The sequence below is a fragment of the Hipposideros armiger genome, unplaced genomic scaffold, assembly GCF_001890085.2.
Source record: "Hipposideros armiger isolate ML-2016 unplaced genomic scaffold, ASM189008v1 scaffold_62, whole genome shotgun sequence".
NCBI classification, from domain to species: domain Eukaryota; kingdom Metazoa; phylum Chordata; class Mammalia; order Chiroptera; family Hipposideridae; genus Hipposideros; species Hipposideros armiger.
This window is the reverse complement of record NW_017731412.1, coordinates 4,226,745-4,247,645: the sequence shown is the minus strand read 5'-3', so window position 1 is coordinate 4,247,645 and position 20,901 is coordinate 4,226,745. Positions and strand designations below refer to the sequence as shown.

The window sequence follows — 20,901 nt, the reverse complement described above, 5'->3', positions numbered from 1 at the left end:
GGATGTGGAGTATAGTGTGGGAGTGGAGTCAAGGGAATTGTAATAGATATGTATGATATCAGGCGGGGAGTGGGGTGGCAGATTGGGAGAGGGGGGTGGTCACTTTAAGGGGTAAAAAGTATATTGCACTGTGTTGTACACCTGAAACTAATTTAAAAAAAACCTCTCATACCTCCATACTTTCATAATTTACGGGGCACAGAAGGAGCCAGAGCCCATGGTGACTTCCATCTAACTGTGCCATCTGGGAAATGGCTTGCTGAGTTGGACTGTGGTTGCTGCTGTGGCACCTATAGTCTTACATAAGGTCTGCACATGGCTTTGGGATTAGAGATTGGGACTTGCTAGCTTCGGAGTCAAGTTGCTCTGTAGTTAATTATTTAGAGCCATATGGCACCACACAGAAACATTGTGTGTGTGTGTGTGTGTGTGTGTGTGTGTGTGCGCGCGCGCATGCGCGCGCGCACACACACTCTTAATTCATTTTTTCAGCAGCTGCTTTTCTTCTTCAAACAGTGTTTTTTGGGGGGCAGTAGTAGGTATCTTGGAATTCTTTCTAAAGAGAAATTCTTTCCTAAAACTATTGCTTGAAGAACACTTTATAAATCTGGAGTCATATCATGATCTTGCAAGATAATATTGTACTACTTTACAGAATTATGTCATATTAATAGTAAGGTAATTTTGAAAATCTCAATGATAATGACTTGGGATTACTGAGCGAACAACCAGGGTTAACTGATATATATTCTTAGCACTATTTATGATGTTGATTTGAAGCGGTTTTTGGCAGATGGAGTATGTCTGCTAGGTTTCTTTATTTTTCAAGTTAAATATAAATTTTTCCCTCAAAAATAATAAAATAAAGGTTGATAGGGTATAGAAAGGGGAAATTATACTTCTGATATTTTTTAGTTTTATTTTAGAATTCTCTCTCTGAAAGATTTACTTAATTCTCTTCTTCAAGTATAATTAAAGCATATGGCCAGTAATGCTAGCCTTCCAAAACATTTTTTTAGCAGCTCTGTGATCCCCCTACGTGTTGAGTATCTGCTATGATTTTAGTCTAGCATGAGAAGTGATGGGCTACAAAGAAATGAAATATGTAGATTTTTTTTCCCCCTCAAACATTGAGTGTTCCCCTAGTGAGAAACATAAACACAAGAAAATTAAGATAACAGTATGAGGCTGTTCATGATTACTGGTTACAAACAAGAAGAAGAACGATATTATATTGTGAATAGGAAAGCACTCCTTGGTGTATAGCATTCATTTCTGAGATATTTATCGAGCACATACTAGCATAGAGCGGAACATAAAGCATATTACATAATAGGCACTTAAGCATTTGTTGAATATTGTCAGCGAATAAGATAGATACTGTCTCTGTCCCCCAATTGCTCATAGTTTCTTGGCAGAAAAGAGCCATAGAAATGAATTATTACAACTCAGTGGTGAACGTGTTGATTTGTAGATTAAGTTAGAGTACTGTGCAGGCTGATTTGGGATAGGAAAGATGAACAGAATGAAGTGATTTGAGGAGGAAAGGATAGGTTGGGACAAGAGAGAGATTCCAGCCCAAAAGCAGCGTCAGTAGTGATTAATGGAAGTACTTAGTACGCAAGTTCTTAACCTGGGGTCTCCTTCAGAGAGTTTACCAGTTCTGGAAGGATAGGCGATGCTTTGCTCTCCCACACACTTTTCAGGGGGAAATAGTCTATATGTAATCACTTTGATTAGACTTTTTAAACCATGACCCCAAAATGATAATGATTGAGAACCAGGGGCTCAGTGTCTCAGTATAGTGTGCTATCTAGTCCCAGGTGTCCATCAGGTGCTAATAACTCTTAAGTGCAAAACACCAGGTACAAGAAGTACTTTCTGTACTGTCTGCTCTAAGTGGCTCCATTTNCTCTCTCTCTCTCTCTCTCTCTCTCTCTCTCTCTCTCTCTCTCTCTCGTTTTTTGGACCAGCCAAAAAGTTGAGACCTAGGAGACTGAAGAGTGTAGAAATTGATAGTGATAGTTGCTGAGTTCTTTTTACCTGTTTCTTGAGTAAAAGGAGACTTTGCTGTCATACCTAACCCATCTCTCCATCTAACCGAGCAATTAATTCTCTATTGGGTTGGGGGTCAGGACAGAAAGGGAGCATAGTACTCAGCACTTTCACAAATGTGATGCCCACCTTCCCTTAGATACTTGGTGACTTGGCTAACTTTCTGCCATATCACTGCTGACGACTTGTAACTGCTCCCTTTTGCAGCGACGTTAGTTGCAAATCCAGTACTTAGAAAACAGAGTAAAAACTTGACTTCATCCAGTGCAATTCTGTGTTCTCATGTTTTCCTCTCAGTGTGTAGGAAATCACTGATCACATAGAAACCGATTAGCAGCTGAAAATCACATAAGTAATTTATGATAGTCGTTTGGAACCAGATGGTTTTCTGATTGAAGGACCAGTAGTTTCCGTGGCTGTTTTCGTGTGTTAGTCGTACTAACCTTTTGTTGACACTGCCTGACAAAGAAATATCATCCGCAGTGGGAACTCCAGGAGATACATTAGCACAGAGAGTTATGTGTGCATAGTATTTTCATTAGCTTTTTGCCCTTGTCCTGGAGTGGTCTTGGGATGTGCTGTGCTGTTCCTACACCCCTCAACCCCCCGTTTGTTCTGGAAGGAAATCAGCAAATAAAATTTCTGGCTTTTACTTCATAAAGGGCAAGGGTTTTGAAACAAACTTTACACATTGTCTTCAGTGAGAGAGATTTTATCTGCTTTTTTTTTTCCATATTGCACTGTCTAAATAAAGCCCTGGATTTTTTTTCTCTCTGTAAACTATAAATTAATGTCATTTTTTCTGTTGTTGAAGAAATGATTCTTTTGAATTCTGACCTTTAAGATATATACGAGTGAATGAATACTTTATTGAAAGGATGTGTGTCAGCAGAAGACAATGTTTACTGTTTGGTGTGGTTCTGTACCTTAAGAAGTGCCCTGTTGCTTTCATTCTGAGCAATATCGATTTTAAAATATACCTTCAATTTAGAACAGCTTTTGGAGAATAAAGGAACATTAAATAAACCCATCAATTAGAAGATGCCTCTGTATGTTAAGAATGAAAGAACTGAGGAAATGTGATAGCCTGAGAGTAGTTATGGTGATAAAATGGCCAGGTTCTGTGATCAGATACACCTGGGCTGGATCCTAGCAGTGTGACCTCTTCTTGGCGACATTCTCACTGTGCCTCTGCTTCTTCACGTATAAAAACTGACATTGTAACATCCATCTTACATAATTATTCCAGTAATTCAGTGATATACTGTGCTGGTTAATTGGATATAGTAATGGTAGTAGCGATTGTAGTAGCAGTTATTGGAGGAAGGAACCTGATCTCAAACACTAGAGGTTTTCATTGGAAATAGCCATATATGTAGTCTAGCTAAAAAATACAATTAGCTAGGGAATAAACTGGAGCTACTTCCTCAGTTTCGCTTCTTGAGCACTTTCTCCTTCTTGGGCATTGCACATTTCCTATCCTAACTTGAATGGAGTCACATAGTCTCTAACCCTAGAAAGCAAGTTAATGTATAATTTTAGGAAAACAGATTGGGGAACTTTGAAAATGATTTTTTTTTTCATTGTGAGCAAGGAATATTGTTGTACAAATTAATTTTCAAAATGAAACCAGTTGAAGCCAGTGACTTTTGGATGCAGTGGCACTCCACGCTGGCCCTGCCCAGTGAGAGCTACACCAGGGCCAGCAGAAACCATTGTCGTTTACTCACCCATCTAACCTGTAATGAGTTGGGGGAAGGTCTCTGCTGTCTGTATTGTTGTCACTTCCACTGCATTGTGTGCAGTTTTGGTATTACATGAGTTGGGTTCAAGTGCCATTTAGCATGTCTTCAGAAAGATTACCTGGTGATTTGACACTGAAGCACAATGTACACAAAACGCCCTGGAACTGTTGGGTTGTCGGAAAAGTCATGATGTATTTTTTCTATGTTTTTCATTGAAAAATGCGTCATGACTTTTCCGACAACCCAATAGAAGCAGGGCAGTACTTAGATAGAAGGATAGCAAATATTTGTTATGGAAGAAATGACTGTCTTTCCTCATTTTCTTGCAAAGACAGAACCAAGTGCTTCCCCATGCCTACATACGGAAAATACTCACGTAGAACAGGCTCGGCTATGCTTTCATTTATTTATTTTTCCCTGAGATCCTTGCTAAGGGTTGCCTATCACATGCCAAGCAAGAAAGAACCAGCATTAAAACTTGCAAAATGGGAATTGGTGACTTGGAAAAATCTCTCTGAAGTGCTCTTAAGAAATTCTGCCTGCTCTCTCAGCATTCTTGATGACACAAGAATTGAAGTAATGCAAAAGTGTGATTGGATTTGAAGTAATTCGGAAGTGTAAGACGTTTCAGGAATACATCAACCATTTAACTGTGCTTAATTTTTTTTTTACATGGGCGAGAATAATATATACTAAAAATCTATGCCCGAAGTCAGAAAGTTCTTTCAATAAATATAACGTAAAAGTTTTAAGTGATAAAGAAACATCTTGACAGTTTAATCGGTGACATTTTTATTTTCAGTGGTGTATGCCATCTGTGATTATTGATGCAATGACTTGTTAATTTGTTACTGAAACTATAAAAGTAATTATTGATGTAATTATTGTAGGTGCCTAATGGATAAGAACTTCGTTAGGATTGGGAAATGGTTTGTCCGACCCTATGAAAAGGATGAAAAGCCAGTCAACAAAAGGTGAGTCTTTTAAATTGGTTTCTTGGTTTCTTTGCTTGACCACAACTATCTTGAGGGAAGAAGTGAGTGGGGAAAACAGCTTATTTCTTTTCTAATAATATTAGTAGTTTAGATGTATGAAAATAGATTCTTGGATTGCAGTTTGTTAAACTGTATTACAGAATTTCTGTGGAATATTAAAAATTGGACTAGAAAGATGATTATCAATAACCTATGTCTAAGATACACCTATTACCACACTATTTATAATTAAAATATTCTATTTTGTTATTTTATTATCCTTCTTTAGCTTTCTTCCTTAAAGCATTACATGGCATAACCTTAAAAACAAACAAGTGAATTCCAGTGGTGACAATAGTTATAGGATTGATTGATGCCCCTTAAAAGTCAGTCAACACAACCTTGACAGTTGTCAAACCAGGATTGTGAATTACTTCTCTAAACATGCTAAACTTTTAACCGTCATTTGTTATATACATGGCTTCAAAGGCAGTTCTTGATACTAAACAAGCATGGAGTTTAGATCAGTCAAACCAGAATCAACCAAAACCCTCAAAACTGAATATTTACAAATCTCACTTACCTCTGAACACAGCATAGACTTAATTGGAATCATAAGTTGGTGATTATTTCGTTTCCAAATAGCAGGGTACACAATCTTGATCCTATTTTACTGTCCGTGAACTAGCACTTTAACTAAGGGTCCCAGCTTCTGGCTGCAGATAAGAGCTGTTGAAGCCTTATATGGTAGCTCTAAGGTTAGATCTTTTGGGTAGTTTGCCAGAATTTCAGCTGTCAACTCTTGCCTCTTTTGGAATCTTGACTTTCTTAACTTCTTTGTTCCTACCAGAGATTTAATTAGCAGCCTTCTTTGCAACCTGTATGTCTTGAAGCTTTGATAAAATTTCAGTTTTGGAATCTCCTCATTAATCAAATTTATGAAAATTTGGGTTTCTTTTTTCAAATCAGATAAATTAAGGACTGGCAATTTTTTCCCCCATATCACCATGAACTTCCTTGAAATAGTTTCCCTTCTTTAGTACATTTAAAATCCATTAGGATTTATTAAAAAATTGTGTTTAAATAAGACATAGGTATTATTATATCAACCTTTGCCTGAAAAGGATAGTGATGCTTTTTAGAAAGGTGCCAGTGTGTAAAAGTGTGATTCTATTTACAGATGCTTTGATTAATGGAGAGACTTTTTTTTCTTTTATTTACTGACTTGGTCTAACACACATGTTCCATGGACATAATTATTCTTAGTGTTTTCCTTAAATTTATAGAGGACTTAGATTTTCTGAATGGTTAAAATTTTGACTTTTAATGTTGATGAGTGAATGGTTAAATATGGAATTGCATTAGCACAGTGATCGTCTTTATCATTCTCATAACTGGTCACTGATGAATTAACTGAACCAGTCCTAAATCTTTTGATCAATAGTTATAGGTTGTTTATGTGATGATGATTTGACAGGAATTTGAGGGACAAAGAGGAAATGTGGAAACAAAATAGTGATTGAAGGAGTAGCAATTAGTATTTTAATAGTAAAAAAATAATGTTTGAAAGTCAAATGTAGTTCTCAATCTATTTTATGTAGCATTTGTATACCTCTACACGTCATTTAGATCCCCAAAGTCTTCCTAACTTTAGCAAACCACGTGTAAATAATACATGTAACTTATTTGGATATTTGATTTTATATAACTGGGAAGCTGTTGATTTCTGAGCAATGCAATTGAATGATCTTGTTTTTAGACTGTATACTCTTAATTGAACGTGGAACTTTGTTTTTGTAGTGTAGAAATATTAATGATATTTTTTTGTTGAGGTAATATTAGTTAATAACATTACATAAATTTCAGGTGTACCATGTAACTCAATATCTGCATGCTCAGCTCCATACAGTCTAGTTTCCATCTGTCACCATATATTTGACCCCATTTGCTCATTTTGCCCTCTCCCACTCCCCTAAATGTTACTGATGTTGAAAAAATTTTTTAGAAGGCATTGTTAACAATTAGAAAATTTTAAACCAAAGATTGAATTGAAATAGTTGGCATTTGCTATAGTAAAGCTTTATTAAGTGTAAGGACTTTGCCACTTTTATTCTCCGAGTGGAAAATAGAGCTTCCTGGTGGATATTGAAACACGATCTCAGGGGTTGTCTTTATGGATGGACAGAGTGACGCTGTGGAGGAGGACATGTAGAATTATAAGATTTGGGGTTCCATCGCATCCTTCTCTTCGCAAGTTATTTGCCTTTGGATAAGTTGTTTAGTTTTTCCTGAGCTGAAGTTTTCATTTTTGCTGTTGAGTTGAGAATAGCAATTACTGGCTTAGAGGATTATTGTAAGGATTAATTGAGATAATTTGTGTGTCTGGTTTATAATTTAGTTAAGAAAAAGCAAAATTTAATTAATTTTCTTTAAGCTTATTATTATTTTTTGGTACCTATCAGTTTAGTGACCAATAGAGAGGAAAATTTGCTAAATACATTCAGTGCACAAATTATTATTTATAGGAATGCTCTTATTTGATGCCATTAGATAGAAATAAAAGGAATATGTTTTAAAGAATAATATTCTAAATATAAAGTAATACTAGCATATATTTACTTTTGTTCAATAGGTTAAAATATGATTTAACACACAGCGTATTTTATGTAGCTAAAATAATTTTAATAGTTGTAACAAATGAATATATTGATGAATAGGTTTTACCTGTTGGATTAATAGCATGATTTCTTGAGCTATAATTTCTCTCTGTCTTGGTAGCAAAACTAAATCACTAGCTGGTAGACTCTAAAATAGAGTTCTTAATGTTTGATATGAAGCAATGCTTAGGATAATTTTAGAAAAATTACACACACACACACACACACACACACACACACACACACACACGTATTAGAACAGACAGGCCCAAGAAGATAAAATAAATTTATTCATATCATTTTTCTCTGTAGTGACATATCTTTTGCTATTCATATCCTTGCGAATATAATAAGTAGGAAAGGAAACTTTGGTTTATCAAAGTCTTTGGCTTTGTCCTAAAGAATTATGACAACTAACATAAAACATACAAAATTTGTGGTTTCTAAAGTATGTTGAACTTGAAAAAGCCTTTGCTTCCAGTATATGCTTAAAAACAAACCAGTGAAAAATATATTTTTAAAATAATTTATAAATTATTTCAATCATGGAGCTTCTTTCTGTTGGAAAGGTACTCATTTTCTTATTTAGTCTAGTTTCAGCCCACATTTGATTGCTGTAGAATTTTAAGCCTATACACTTTAGTCTTTGAATGCCATTTTTAGCAAAATAATTGATTGCCCCCAATAACAGTTTGTACCTTTGATCTTTTCTGGTGTCAGGTATACAGTAGTTGAATTAGCACAAATATCGGTTAACAAAAATAACCAACTTGCTAGTGCATTTTTAATTTAATTAGCCTTCTCTTCTTCATGGGCAAACCTACCCTGCTCCTGGATGATACTCCAAATAGCTTCCCATGCTTTCAAATATTTGAATTACTTTTGTATGTGCTGTGTGCGTACACGTGCACTCTTTCTCTCTCTCTCTCTCTCTCTCTCTCTCTCTCACACACACACACACACACACACACACACAGGAAGTATATTATTTTGACTGCTTTTGTGTTGTTTCATGTGGATATTTACTCTTAAGCCTGGGATTATCTCTTTAATTTCTTTTTTATGTTCTTACACAACCTATATAATGTACATATTCAAGAAATGCCCTTGCCTTTTGGTTTTAAGAGCCAAAAAAAAATGAATTTTGCATACCAAGATGAAATATTTTGATGTGGGAGGACATTTTTTACCACTTTAAAACTTCTCTTCCCCTTTTCCTCACCCTCCCTTTCTCTTCACCTCTCACGTCTTCTCATCCTCTCTCCTGTACTCGTTACGGCCCAGCCATTTCTGTTTCCTTCTAGAGATGCAAACACAAAAAGACAGGGAAAGGGGATCCCTTGTCTGGAGGCTAAGCGGACATGTAAACAGATACTTACGTGGGAAAGGTAAAGGGACTCTCTTCCTAGTGTTCAGAACAATATGATCAGTAGTGATCATTTTTTCAGTTTTCCTCATAAATTTACTTAGCGCATGTGGGGCCATTTGCCTCATGTCTGTTAACAAGAGCTATCTGATGGGCAATCCATAAAAGAATATTCATGGGACAGTGTGGACTTATCTAAATCATGCACAATAGCTTTACAGCTTCTCCCCATAGATCTATAAAATACATAGCCACTTTCTTCTAGTTTATCTGATGGAAGAGAAGATATATCAAAAATGCTGTATATTTTGTCACTTAAATATGTTTGAGAATTGTGTGAAAAGTGAGAAGAGGGACGATGTTAATCCTGGGGAGCATCAACATTTACAGGATGGGTAGAAAAAGAAACATGTAAAAGAGGCTAAGAGAGGTCGATGAGAAATGAGAGCCAGGAAGTTTGGTGTCACCAAAACCATGGGTTTTTAACGTTTCAAGATTAATCAGCCGTGTCTGCTGTATAGTCCCATGTAAAATGGATACTAAGGACTAGCAGATTAGGCAGTTATGTAGACTTGGTGCCCGTAACATGAGCAGTTTCAGTAGAGTCGTGAATTTCAAGTGGCAGTAGCTCGAGTTATCATCAATGGGAGTTGAAATGAAGATACGGAATGGAGAGTTCTTGCTATATTTGTTACAAGTAGCTGCAAAGTGACAACTGTTGCATCTAGGAAGGGAGGAGACGAACATTTAATAAGAGCCTGTGATAAAACTAAGTGATACAGGCCGTGATTTTTAAGTGTGTTTCATGTACTGAGTACTCGGCTTTGTACTTCCACAAACATGAATAGAAGAGAGAATGTTAAATTGAAAGATCAGTTCAACCAGCCATGATGATAGTTAAATAGCTGTATGTATGTTTGCAGTTAAACTTTTTATTCTTTCTTTCCTTTTTTTCTTAATAACCAAGTAGAGATCATCATTAGTTTTTAGTCTTTATTTGTCCTGTTAGCGGTCTAAAAAGTATACAGTAAAAACATATCCTCAACATCGATAATTGATTTTCATATTTTAAAATAAAATGTTTAAATATGTACTGTCTACTTTTAAGAAGGATTTTGCATACCTGACAGTAAGAGATGTACTTTTAAAAAATATATATAGTAAAGATTTTGGGTGAGTATCATTGTTGTAATTCCTGTTTTTATTCCTGCTGGAGGACTGAGACTAAGCTGGAAACAAAGCCCTCCTTGTTTACTAGACCAACTGCCCAGGAATACTGGTGATCTTCTGTTAACTGTTTATTAGACCTTGTGGGACTCAACCGAATCCCTGTGGACTTTAGTTTTCACATTTTTTATTTTAAAAATGTCTTCTATTTCTTCTTTTCTTTCCGTGTGTGTGTGTGTGTGTGTGTGTGTGTGTGTGTGGTGTGTGCGCGCACACGCACGCACCTGTGCATATGTATGTATGTGAATGTGCATGTATATTTCTTTCCTTCTTTCTTTTTCTACCGTTAGGAGCATATTGTCTTTGGTTTTGTTGTAAGCAGAAAGTAATTCCTTCGGAATTTACCAGTCTATGAGGTTTGATATTACACTTCCAAAGGATATGAATGTTTTAAAGAACATGTCTGGAGAGAAGGATTGTGTTAACTTCAGTGATGGTATTCATACTCCGATTAGGAAGAGGTGAGAGGAAATCTTAGGTACCAAGCAGGAGTTCCCTTGAGATAGTCTTTGGCTTATAATGTAGTTGACCACCTATTTTACCTTTGCTTAAGATGTCTTAGTTAAAGACCTACCTTGTTGGAAAAAATGGGTCAGAACATGAATGAATGAATGAATGAATGAATGAATGAATGAATGAATGTTCAAGTGATTAACCTTTTGGTCAGATGAAGGAAGTACTGTTCGATTTGCTGTTATCTTCAGTCTCATGTAGGATGTTGCCCATAGTGTCTCTCATCATATAAACTTTAGGGACTGAATCTAAACACCATAGAGGTATATTTCAGTATATCCAATAGAGAATTATCACAGGTAAACAACGTTATTTTAGAAAATAGTTGCATTTTAAATTGAGTGCTTATATATCTCCTGCTTTGTAAAATAGCTTAATTCAAGGTACTTGTCTGAAGTGTGTGTTGTGAGGACTGTCCTATGCATTGTCCCCTGGCTTCTTCCTACACAATGCGGGTGGTACCTTCCTCCTTTGTTTAAAAAAAAATCAAGTATAGTTGGTATGCAATCTTATTATATTGACTATATTCTCCTTCCCCTTTTTAACCCATCCCCCCAGCCCCTCTCTTCTGGCAACCATTCTTTTGGTCTGTTTCTATGAGTCTGTTTTTGTTTTATTTTTAGATTCTGTTTATAAGTGAAACCATATGGTATTTGCCTTTCTCTGCCTGACTTATTTCACTTAGCATACTACCCTCTAGATCCATCCATGTTGTTGCAAATAGGAAAATTTCATTCTCTTTTGTTGCTGCATAATATTCCATTATATATCTATATCTGTATATCCCCCCTCCATGTATATATCACATCTTCTATTGATGGACGCCCAGATCAATGGAACAGAATGGAGAGCCCAGTGATAAATCTTCTCTTATATGGTCAACTAATCGATGACAAAGGAGGTAAAAACATACACTGGAGTAATGACAGTCTCTTCAACAAGTGGTATTGGGAAAACAGGACAGATACATGCACAAAAAATGAAACTAGACTACTCTCTTACACCTTATACAAAAATAAACTCAAAATGGGTTAAAGACTTAAATGTAAGGCCTGAAACCATAGAACTCCTAGAAAAAAACATAGGAAGTAAACCATTTGACATCAGTCTAAGTAATATGCGTATTTATCTTCTTGAGCAAGGCAAAAAACACACAGGAGTACATCAAAACTAAAAAGCTTATGCACAGCGAAGGAAACCTTCAACAAAACAAAAAGGGCACCCACTGATTGGGGGACGATATTAGCAAATGGGATATCCGAGAAGGGGTTGATATCCAAGATACATAAGAAACTCATACAACTCAATAACAATCCAATAGAAAACTGGACTGAGGACACGAAAAGACATTTCTCCAAAGGGAACATACAGATAACCAACAGACATGAAAAGAGGCTCAACATCACTAATCATCAGGGAAATGTAAATCAAAACCACAATGAGATACCACCTCACACCTGTCAGAATGGCTATCATCAACAAACAGCATGTATTGGCGAGGCTTTGGAGAAAAGGGAACCCCTGTGCACTGTTGGTGGGACTGCAGATTGGTGCAGCCATTATGGAAAGCTGTATGGAGGTTCCTCAACTAAAAATGGATGTATCACATGACCCGGCAATGCCATTTCTTGGTATTTATCCAAAGGAAATGGAAACACTAATTTGAAAAGATATATGCACCCCTCTTCATTGCAGCATTCTTTACAATAGCCGAGATATGGAAGCAACCTCCTTCAGTTCTGACAGCCCAAAAAAGTCTGCAGATCTTGCCAAACATCCCTTGGAAGCCCAATTGCCCCTGGTTGAGAACCACTGTTTTAGTCTCAGCTGGGCTAAGTTTGACCCATGCACAGAATTCAGGGGTCAGCCAGAGACTTGGCAGTTTTATCTCTGACTCCCTCCTTTCCAGGATTTCCATAGTCATTTTCTAGCTGCTGTGGTCTCTTTGAATGCACTCCTCTGGTTCTTCAAGCCAGTAAGGCTGGAGGTGGGGTTTCTGTCAGTTTAGCCACCTCATGTGGTTTAATCTGCCCTCATGCTAAAGGCTGTTTAGAAAACAACAATAAAAAAAGGGACGCTAGCTCAGTGCCATTCCTCTCTTCCCAGTTTAGACTCTCACCCCCTTTTTAAGTTCCTGCCTGCATACATCCATTTATTTTAGCAGATTTTAATATTTCGGAGTTTTTGCTTGTTATTTTTTTTGGGGAGAAATGCCTTGTTTTGGAAGGAGCTACTTTGTTACTACACGAAGTGGAACCTAGTGAGCATTTTAGGACAGAAAACTTCGCAGTGTTTGTTACCCTGCTGTTCCTTGTGCTTCACTTAGATTTACGATGTTTGCCTATTAAGATAGGATTGCTTAGCCGCTAGGGCTGCTGAATCATGTTGTGGTGGGAGACTTTCATTTTAATATTTTACTGAATTGATTAAAGAAATGACACTTATTTTCTTAGTAATTCTAGTGTTTGAGTAATATAAATTTTTCCCAATTTATTAATTCATGACTTTTATGTTTTATACTGTTTTATAGATAGTAGTGTTTATAGACTCATCCCCCAAATTTATAAACATGAAACGTCTTTTTAAAAATGTAAAGGCATAGAACGTCTTTCTTATTTCTTTTCTGAGTTGACATAGTTGACATTTATTTAAAGCCGTGTCCTGAGTCACTTTTAAAACTTTATAAAAATGTTCCTAGACAGTCTTTATTAATTGCCTTTAGGTGATGAAGGAGGATGAGAAACGAGACAGGAGAGTAAGAGGAAAGAATGTCCAGGAAGTGACCAAACCAAAGAAAGGAGCCATTTGGTTCTTTCTTTGAAAGTGTGGTCAGGGCTGTGAATAAATGTTTTGACTGTGGCATCTGTGTAGCACGTTGGCAGCAGGGGGACGCATTACAGATTGGAGCCGGATTCCAGGACATTTCTCCTTCCCCGTGAGACAAGGGTGTTCATTTCTTAAAAGGAGGTTAAAAATGCTGTTCTGAGTTTGGTGCTTTTGGATGGTTTTATGTAATTTTCTTCCTGACCTTTTCCCCTCATCAGTTTAATGAAACATAATTAAAAATGTTAAGAAGATTACATAAATAGATTTCACTCTATTTAGAATTACTGAGCCTACATTTGCTTTTCTTTTTTTTTTTTGGTAGAACAAAGATTTTTTTTTAGATTGTTTAGGATTGAATAATATAAATAAGGTGACTAGCATAGAACCTAACATGTAATGGTTGTTTTAATGGTGGTTGGTTGTCACTAGTAGTGGAGGTGCTGGTAGCAATATTTAGAAAATAATTAAAGATAAGTACAATTTTTTTTGTTTCTGGTAATTTCTTGGACTAGAAGAAACTTGCTATTAAAATATTTTAAATCAGCTTTTGTATACATGATTACATTTAAAGAGTTAAGTATTTCTACTAAATCTTTGTAAATAATGGCAATATGCTATATAAGCAATGTCGTATTGTATATTAATTTTACCCCTAAAATATATATTTTAATTTTTTAGCTGAGCCATCCTGCCACCTGTTGGCAGCTCAGCGGCAGCTCAGTTCGAGCCAGGACTCGAACCGCTGTTGTTCAGAGCTCACACTCTCAAGTGAGCTCTTAACCAACTGAGCCACTCGGCCGGCCCTTACCCCTAAAATATTGACATGAGCTATTTTCTATTTTTAAAGAACTTTACTAAATGTTTAAAGAGCTGATTGAAACCACTGTGATTCTGGTATTATTTTTGAAATCTGTTTATTAGCATAATAGTTCTATTGTCAACCTTTTAGTGAATCAAATGAAACATTTTGAGAGTACATAATGTACTTTATGATCATTTGGTTTACTTCTTTGGTGTATTTGGAGTGTTTACAGGATATTATAAAAATAAAGCTTTTATTAATTGTGGTTCTTAGAAAGTATTAAATTTATATTCTGAGAACCTGTGAGTAGAGTGTGGTAATGTACTTCATTTGGGGTTTTATTAATAGTTGTGCAGGGTTGAAGTACTGTAGTTTCATATTTATGGCTGAAGAATATAGAAAGCCATGAGTTCTAAGATGAAATATTAACTTATGTAACTGTGGAGCCTCCTCCTCGTTACAATGTTCAGATCTGATCTGTCCTCACAGTCTTCTGCCTTGGAGTTTGTCCTGTGTATTTGCTCGGCCCAGTGTGTACTATGTTAGACTGCTCTGGTGAGACACTCTTCTACGTAAGAACATGATGTGGTTTAGGATGTACCCTAACTTTATCTGGTATTCCTGCTCCCAGTAGAAGCTTATTTGTTCAGCCAGAGTTGCCCTTCACAATTCCTAGCATAGTCTAAACGCCTTTTCTCTTTTGTGTATGTTCTTTTTTTCCCCTACCCTTTCTGTCTTCCCTGGCAATTCAAGTTAACTTTGATCTCCTTTGAGATCCTGCTCAAAGTTGCTGCTCCCCTGAGGCAACTTTTCTAGCTGTGCACCCCGCCCCCTGCATTTTACCTCTAAGTTTATCAATAGTATCTTTTTACTATTCTTCTTTTTTTTTTTAATTTTTATTCTTCTCTTGAATTTGTACCAAGGAAGATGAGAATTTAGTTTCCTTCCTCCTTTCCCAATTTCTCCATTATTCGTAAATTGAATCTTTAAACAGAATCATACTTATTTTGGTGTGTCCAGTGTGCATTATTTTTCCTTTTACTCTGCTCAATATCTTATTACAGTTCCTAGTACAAAGGATATTAACATTTTTGGTTGAACTGAATGGAATATTCTTCTTTCCTCTGTAAAACTATTTAGTTTGCCCTGGGATCAAAATGCAAAATGTGGTCTTAAAAGTTACCTAATATAAAACAAAATATTGACTTATGTTATTGAAACAAAACCATCCACTTTACAATTCTTATCTTAAACTATGATCTTCTAAAATATTATATTTATGGGTTAAAACCTTTCATTCTGATAATTATCAGTTTTACCTGGGTTTTTCTTCAGTATTATTTATTATCAAGTGATTTGTTCAAGTTTCAAGTTGGAGCAGTTGGGCTCTTTATGATGGTTACTTGAGTTCAAATACTTCCTAGTAGAAAGCATACATTACCCTGCTGAACTTTGTATCCCATTGCTGGCCTATGAATTGCAATTCTTGTTACTAGAAACAGCCTCAGCACATTTTGTCATCTTACCATGCCTCGTGGAAAGAAGGAGGCCTTTCTCGTTGGTCGCACACAGAAGTGCCTAGAGGGAACACTGCTGGGCAGCATTTGAAGGATTACCATGTGCTGCTGAAATCAACCAGTGTCGTCCCAGAGTGTTATCCGGCACTGAGAATGTTAGAAAACAAAGGAGAGTCTTAGGAGGTGTAATTGAAGACAGTTGACTGAAGTATTTCTATGTGAGCTGAGATTTAAAAAAAAAAAATGTGTAGAAGGTAAGTTTCACTGAAAGAGAAAATTGGACCACTAGCTGGAGAATTTTGAGTTTTGTCTCAGTCGTGTTAAAAGCATTGTATCAATTTCAGTGTAGCATGCCACCGTGTCCCCTCCTTTGCTTCTTCCTTATACTTTCAAAATGTAGAATTTAAGCTTTATATCAAAGCATGGTTCACATCTCTGAAATAAATAACAACTTTCTTCTGCTAATGATTTGTTATGTCCTTGAATAAGTAATATTTTTAGGCCTTAATTTCACTATTGAAAAGACATACCACACTCAACCAGAGTTCATAAGGGAGTTCCTTAAACACCCAGTAGGTGAAAATAGGAAAATTGGGATTATACGTTTTTACTTTTCAACTTGATCTCCGTAGCCTTCCTTCCTTTACCCAGTCTCTAAAATCTTAGAGTACTGGTTTGGAACACACGATGATGATCAAGTATTAAACTGAGTATGTACTATCTTGCATTATGCCTTGATCATTTTAAGCATGTTTCATGAATTCAAAAACAGTAAGGTACTAACAGACACCACTGACAAGGCCGCCTCCGCGCCCACCCCCTCCCCCCCAAGCACCTGGTGCTAGACACACCCAGTGAACACTCGATAAAATACTTAAGTACCTTTCAAACCAGAGGATACTTCAGGTACATTTGAACATGGCTTAGTGTTTGAAGTATAATACAGTGTATGTTCTGTCGATGCTGTAGAACAAAGAATTCTGTATTTGTGCTCTGATTTCCTGTAAACGGAGCTTTCCAATTTTCAGAGCTCTTTTCATTCTTCTGAGTGCCTCATGGAGAAACCTTCCGTTGGGACATTGGCACCTTGTATTTCTGATCTCTTCTAAGGCAGGATGCTGCTGCACACCCTCCCTGTAACTCCTTTGCACAAATCAGGGATTTTCAGAAACAGCTGAAGTTACTGAGGAGCAGCTTGGAGCTGAGGTTGGCTAGGGTGACACCAGATAGGGCGAGGCAGCGGAGCAGGGCCCGTTGTCCTGACCCAGTATACGAATGTAGAATTGTAAATCTCGTGTTCAGGAATTAGAACTTTTTGTACATGCGACTTTTTCAGGAAAGCAATGCGTGTATACATCATTACAAGGATTACTGATGAGCCTGAATCTGTCACCCAATAGACTGCTTCTTTGGAAATAAATGACAGAAGTTCAGGACTTCATTATAACTCCTAATTATGCTCTTAGTATACATAGTAAAACTGCTCTACTCACTATATCCTATGTTTCTGTTCCTGTGTTTTCTAAACTCTGAATAGGAATAATAATTAAGGTAATAATAATGATGTCCACTTTATATAGGTTGTTTTGAAGATTAAATGAGATAAATGGCTGAATTTATCATGTAAATGGTTGAATGAATGGCTAGACAAGCAAATCATTTAAAGCCCGTTCCGTAAATTTCTTCCTAGGTTGTCAGCATACTTTTATATTCTGTTCACTATATTATGAATGAAGCTGATCAGCTTTTAAAAATTAAATAATCATAATTCAGGATTAGCATCATGTATTCATTACTGTCCTATGTTTATATAGACTATGCATTAAAGGCAGATGGTAGAACTTCGGTAAAATTGATCTCCTTTACACCAAGTATTTTCATAGGTTTTATTTTTGATCTCAGATACATACGATGTTATAAAGCGGTCTTTTGACTATTAAGGTTCACTACTAGTCTGGTAGTCTGTTTTCGATGCTTCACATATAAGAGATAGTTCTAACTAGTGTTAGACCAAGTATCTTTAATAGTAAGATGAGATAGCTATTCTGAGTAATAAAAGGCAGCATAGGTGAAAAGTGACCCAGACAGAAATGGATCCAGGAGTCACCTTTATCAGATGAGGAAAGAAGGAAGCTGCTTACAAACCATCAAAACTTCCAGAATTTTCTTCTTCGGCATGATTCAGCACATCTGGAAACATTTATGCATTTGATTTTACTTTGCTTTTTTCCCTACCATTCCTCATGAGGGTACCAAAAAAGGGAAAGTTTTTTCTATTCTTTTTCTTTGTTAAACACATTTATCACTTATGTAGCTTGAAATGAGATGAATGAGCTAGATAAGAATGTTTGACATGGAGTGAAAGATAATAGAAAAAGTCAGTGGGAGGTTGAGGGTAAAGTAAATTATCTATATTTTTGATTTACTGGCATATTCTGGGATTAAAAGTTTCTAATTGTACAAATATTCCCATTTGTTCTTTTGTCCTTAGCCCTCTGTTTAATAAAAAATACTAAAATGTTTCCTTGGAGGGAATTTAATTCCATATTACTCATTCACATTTTAAAGTTTTTATTAATACTACTTTTTCAAAGGCTGTTTTCATAAATCATCCTAAACATTAAAAAAACCTATTTTGTATTTTTCTGAGTACAGAAGGATTGAATATATTTACTAAAAATTGGAAAATGTGTAAAACCACATAGAATTATGAGACAGTTTAATTGTATTCTAACGCATAAATATGTCCTTTATTTGAACACAAGAATGTATGTAGAGTCTTTTTTGACACTTTACGAATTCCTATATATGCATATACATCCCTCCATAGTGCCTGGTGATTAGTGAAATCTTTAAAATTTAGCTTTTTAAAATAGAGTTATTCCTAGATACACTGGAAAAGTACCTCAGTGTACTAAAGTATAATTTACAAAAAGGTAACATTGAGACTGTATTGCAAATATAAAATGAACAAATACCAAACATTTCAATCAACTCTTTAATTAGTGAAGGAACAGGTAAGATGTTAAAACCAGGTCAGAGGGCATTTGAGTAGCTAGGTTTTTATAGAAAATAAGTGTTTATATACCTACAACATAGTAGCTGTTTGAACAAATAATGCCCATAAATTGAAAGAATAAAATTTATTTTCTTCTTAAATAACCACAATTGCTTCTTATTAGGGGCATGTATGCCTGTTGGGCACTGGACAGCTTGTCAGACCATGGGATCAGATTGGATACCTTTGCTGTCATTTCCTTCCATCTTGATTTGACTTCCTATCGCAGTCATCACTGAAAACCCAGTTTTATAAAGATTTGACTGTTGCAGGGAATGCAATACAGTTTAATGTTGAAACTGTAGACTACCTAGCTAGTAGTTTGCATAGTCTCTGACAGATGTTCCTTTGTCGTCCCCCCCAAATCCCCCCCCCCCAATTAAAAGCATCCCACCACACCCCTGTGAATTTGCTGTGGTGTTCTGGGGTGCTGTGGTGCACAGTTGAGTAACGGAGACAGTAGATGGTTTTTGGATGGGTGTTTCTCCTGTATGACATTGAGAGGACAAGTTGTCTTCCTTTGGCCTCGTTTCAAAGTTTTGAATAAAATTTTTTAACAAGCACCCTGGAGAGCTTCTGATCAGAATTGTCAAATTTCTCTCCTTTACTGCTTGCTGGATGCTGAGGTATCATTGAGTGTCCTAGAAGACTGACTGTACTCTGTTTATCCTGCCAAGTGCATAGACTGTTCTGGAAGGCCAGTTAATCATGCCACTCTGATGAGTTAGAGCTGTAGTATAGCAGGCCCTCAAACTTTTTGTTCTCAAAACACCTATAAACATGCAAAAGAGCTTTTATTTATGTAGGTTAAACTTGTCAGTATTGACACCAAAGAATTAAAACTGAGAAATGTTAAACTATTTATGGTTTTAAAAATAACAATAATAAACCCATTATATGTTAACACAAATAGCCCTTTTTGAGCTAAAATAACAATTTTCTAAAGGAAAAAAATATTTAGTCAGAAGAGTGGCATGTTTTTTTTACCAAACCTCTTTAATGTCTGGCTTAAGGGAAAACAGCTGTATTTCGTGTCGGCTTCTGTATGTAGTTGGTTGTGACATCACACATCATGTAGCCTCTGGAAAACTCGATGGTGCACTGGGTGACAGTCAGGTGAAAAAGATAAATACTGTCTCCGTATCATTCTGAAATAGCTTTGACCCGCTGCCTGCGTAGAGTGGAGGTCATGCTGACAGAAATCTCAGTGTGGATGTGGTCTGTCTGCACTCTGCTCCCAGGCAGCGGCAGGTAAACCTTTTCCGTTAAGGGCCTGGGAGCGAATATTTTCGGCTTTACAGGGCATATGGTCTCCGTCAAGACTAGTCAAGTCTGACATGGTACAGTGAGAGCAGCCATAGGCAATGTGCAAGCAAATGGGCAGAGCTAGTTCCAATAAAACTTTACCAAAAATAGGTGACAGGCTGGCATTGGCCCTGCCTCTGTCCTGAAGAGGAAAATTGCTGTTCAGATGGGTTAAGTGGTTAGCTGAGAGTCACACAGCTCAGAGGTGGAGGACGCAAATCCATGTGTTTACAGTTTCATAACTGCTGCTTTCCTCATTTCGTCATGCAGTCTTCATGCTCTCAGTAAGGAATGATTACAAGTATAATACAGAAGTGATTATTGATTATAGATAAGCTTTTAAGGTAAACATTTATCTAATTATAAAGCTGTATAGGGGCTAGCATTTCGAATTTCCGTAGTTATCCACGAAATGATTGGGTGAGTGAGAGCCTTCCTCATAAGGAAGCGTTTGCACAGCAGAGCAGTTTACTTCTTGTGTTAATTCACTAAAACGCATGTATATCAAAAACGTTTTCAGCAGACAAGCTCCATAAGTATTTATTTTATCCTGTTAAATTATTATCTGGAATGGGCAATACATGTAAATAGTATAACATTTAAATAGCATAAAACGGTGTAAGTGAAAGAGTAAGTCTCTTCTGCACTCACTGCCCAGTCAGCCAGTTTCTCTGCCAGTGTTAAGTCCTATTGCCAGTTTCATTTTATTTTCCAGAGATGTTTATATAGATATACGCAAGTGTGTATGTATATATTTCCCTTTATTATACACATAGTGTATGGAATGGTACTCATACTCTCCCCCATTGTCCCATTGCTTTATTTTACTTAATACATAGTGGTTATACATTGAAGA

At 36.4% G+C, this 20,901-nt stretch overlaps 1 protein-coding gene across 1 annotated transcript in view; it reads left to right on the top strand.

Annotated features, from left to right (window-relative positions):
- Window positions 1-20,901, top strand: part of MED13L (mediator complex subunit 13L) — a 260,986-nt gene that overhangs the window by 120,172 nt on the left and 119,913 nt on the right. Inside the window, exon 3 of the mRNA XM_019641580.1 lies at window positions 4,691-4,774. Within this exon, the coding sequence (XP_019497125.1) occupies window positions 4,698-4,774 (77 nt within the window). The 5' untranslated portion in view covers window positions 4,691-4,697. The remainder of the gene's footprint in view (window positions 1-4,690; window positions 4,775-20,901) is intronic.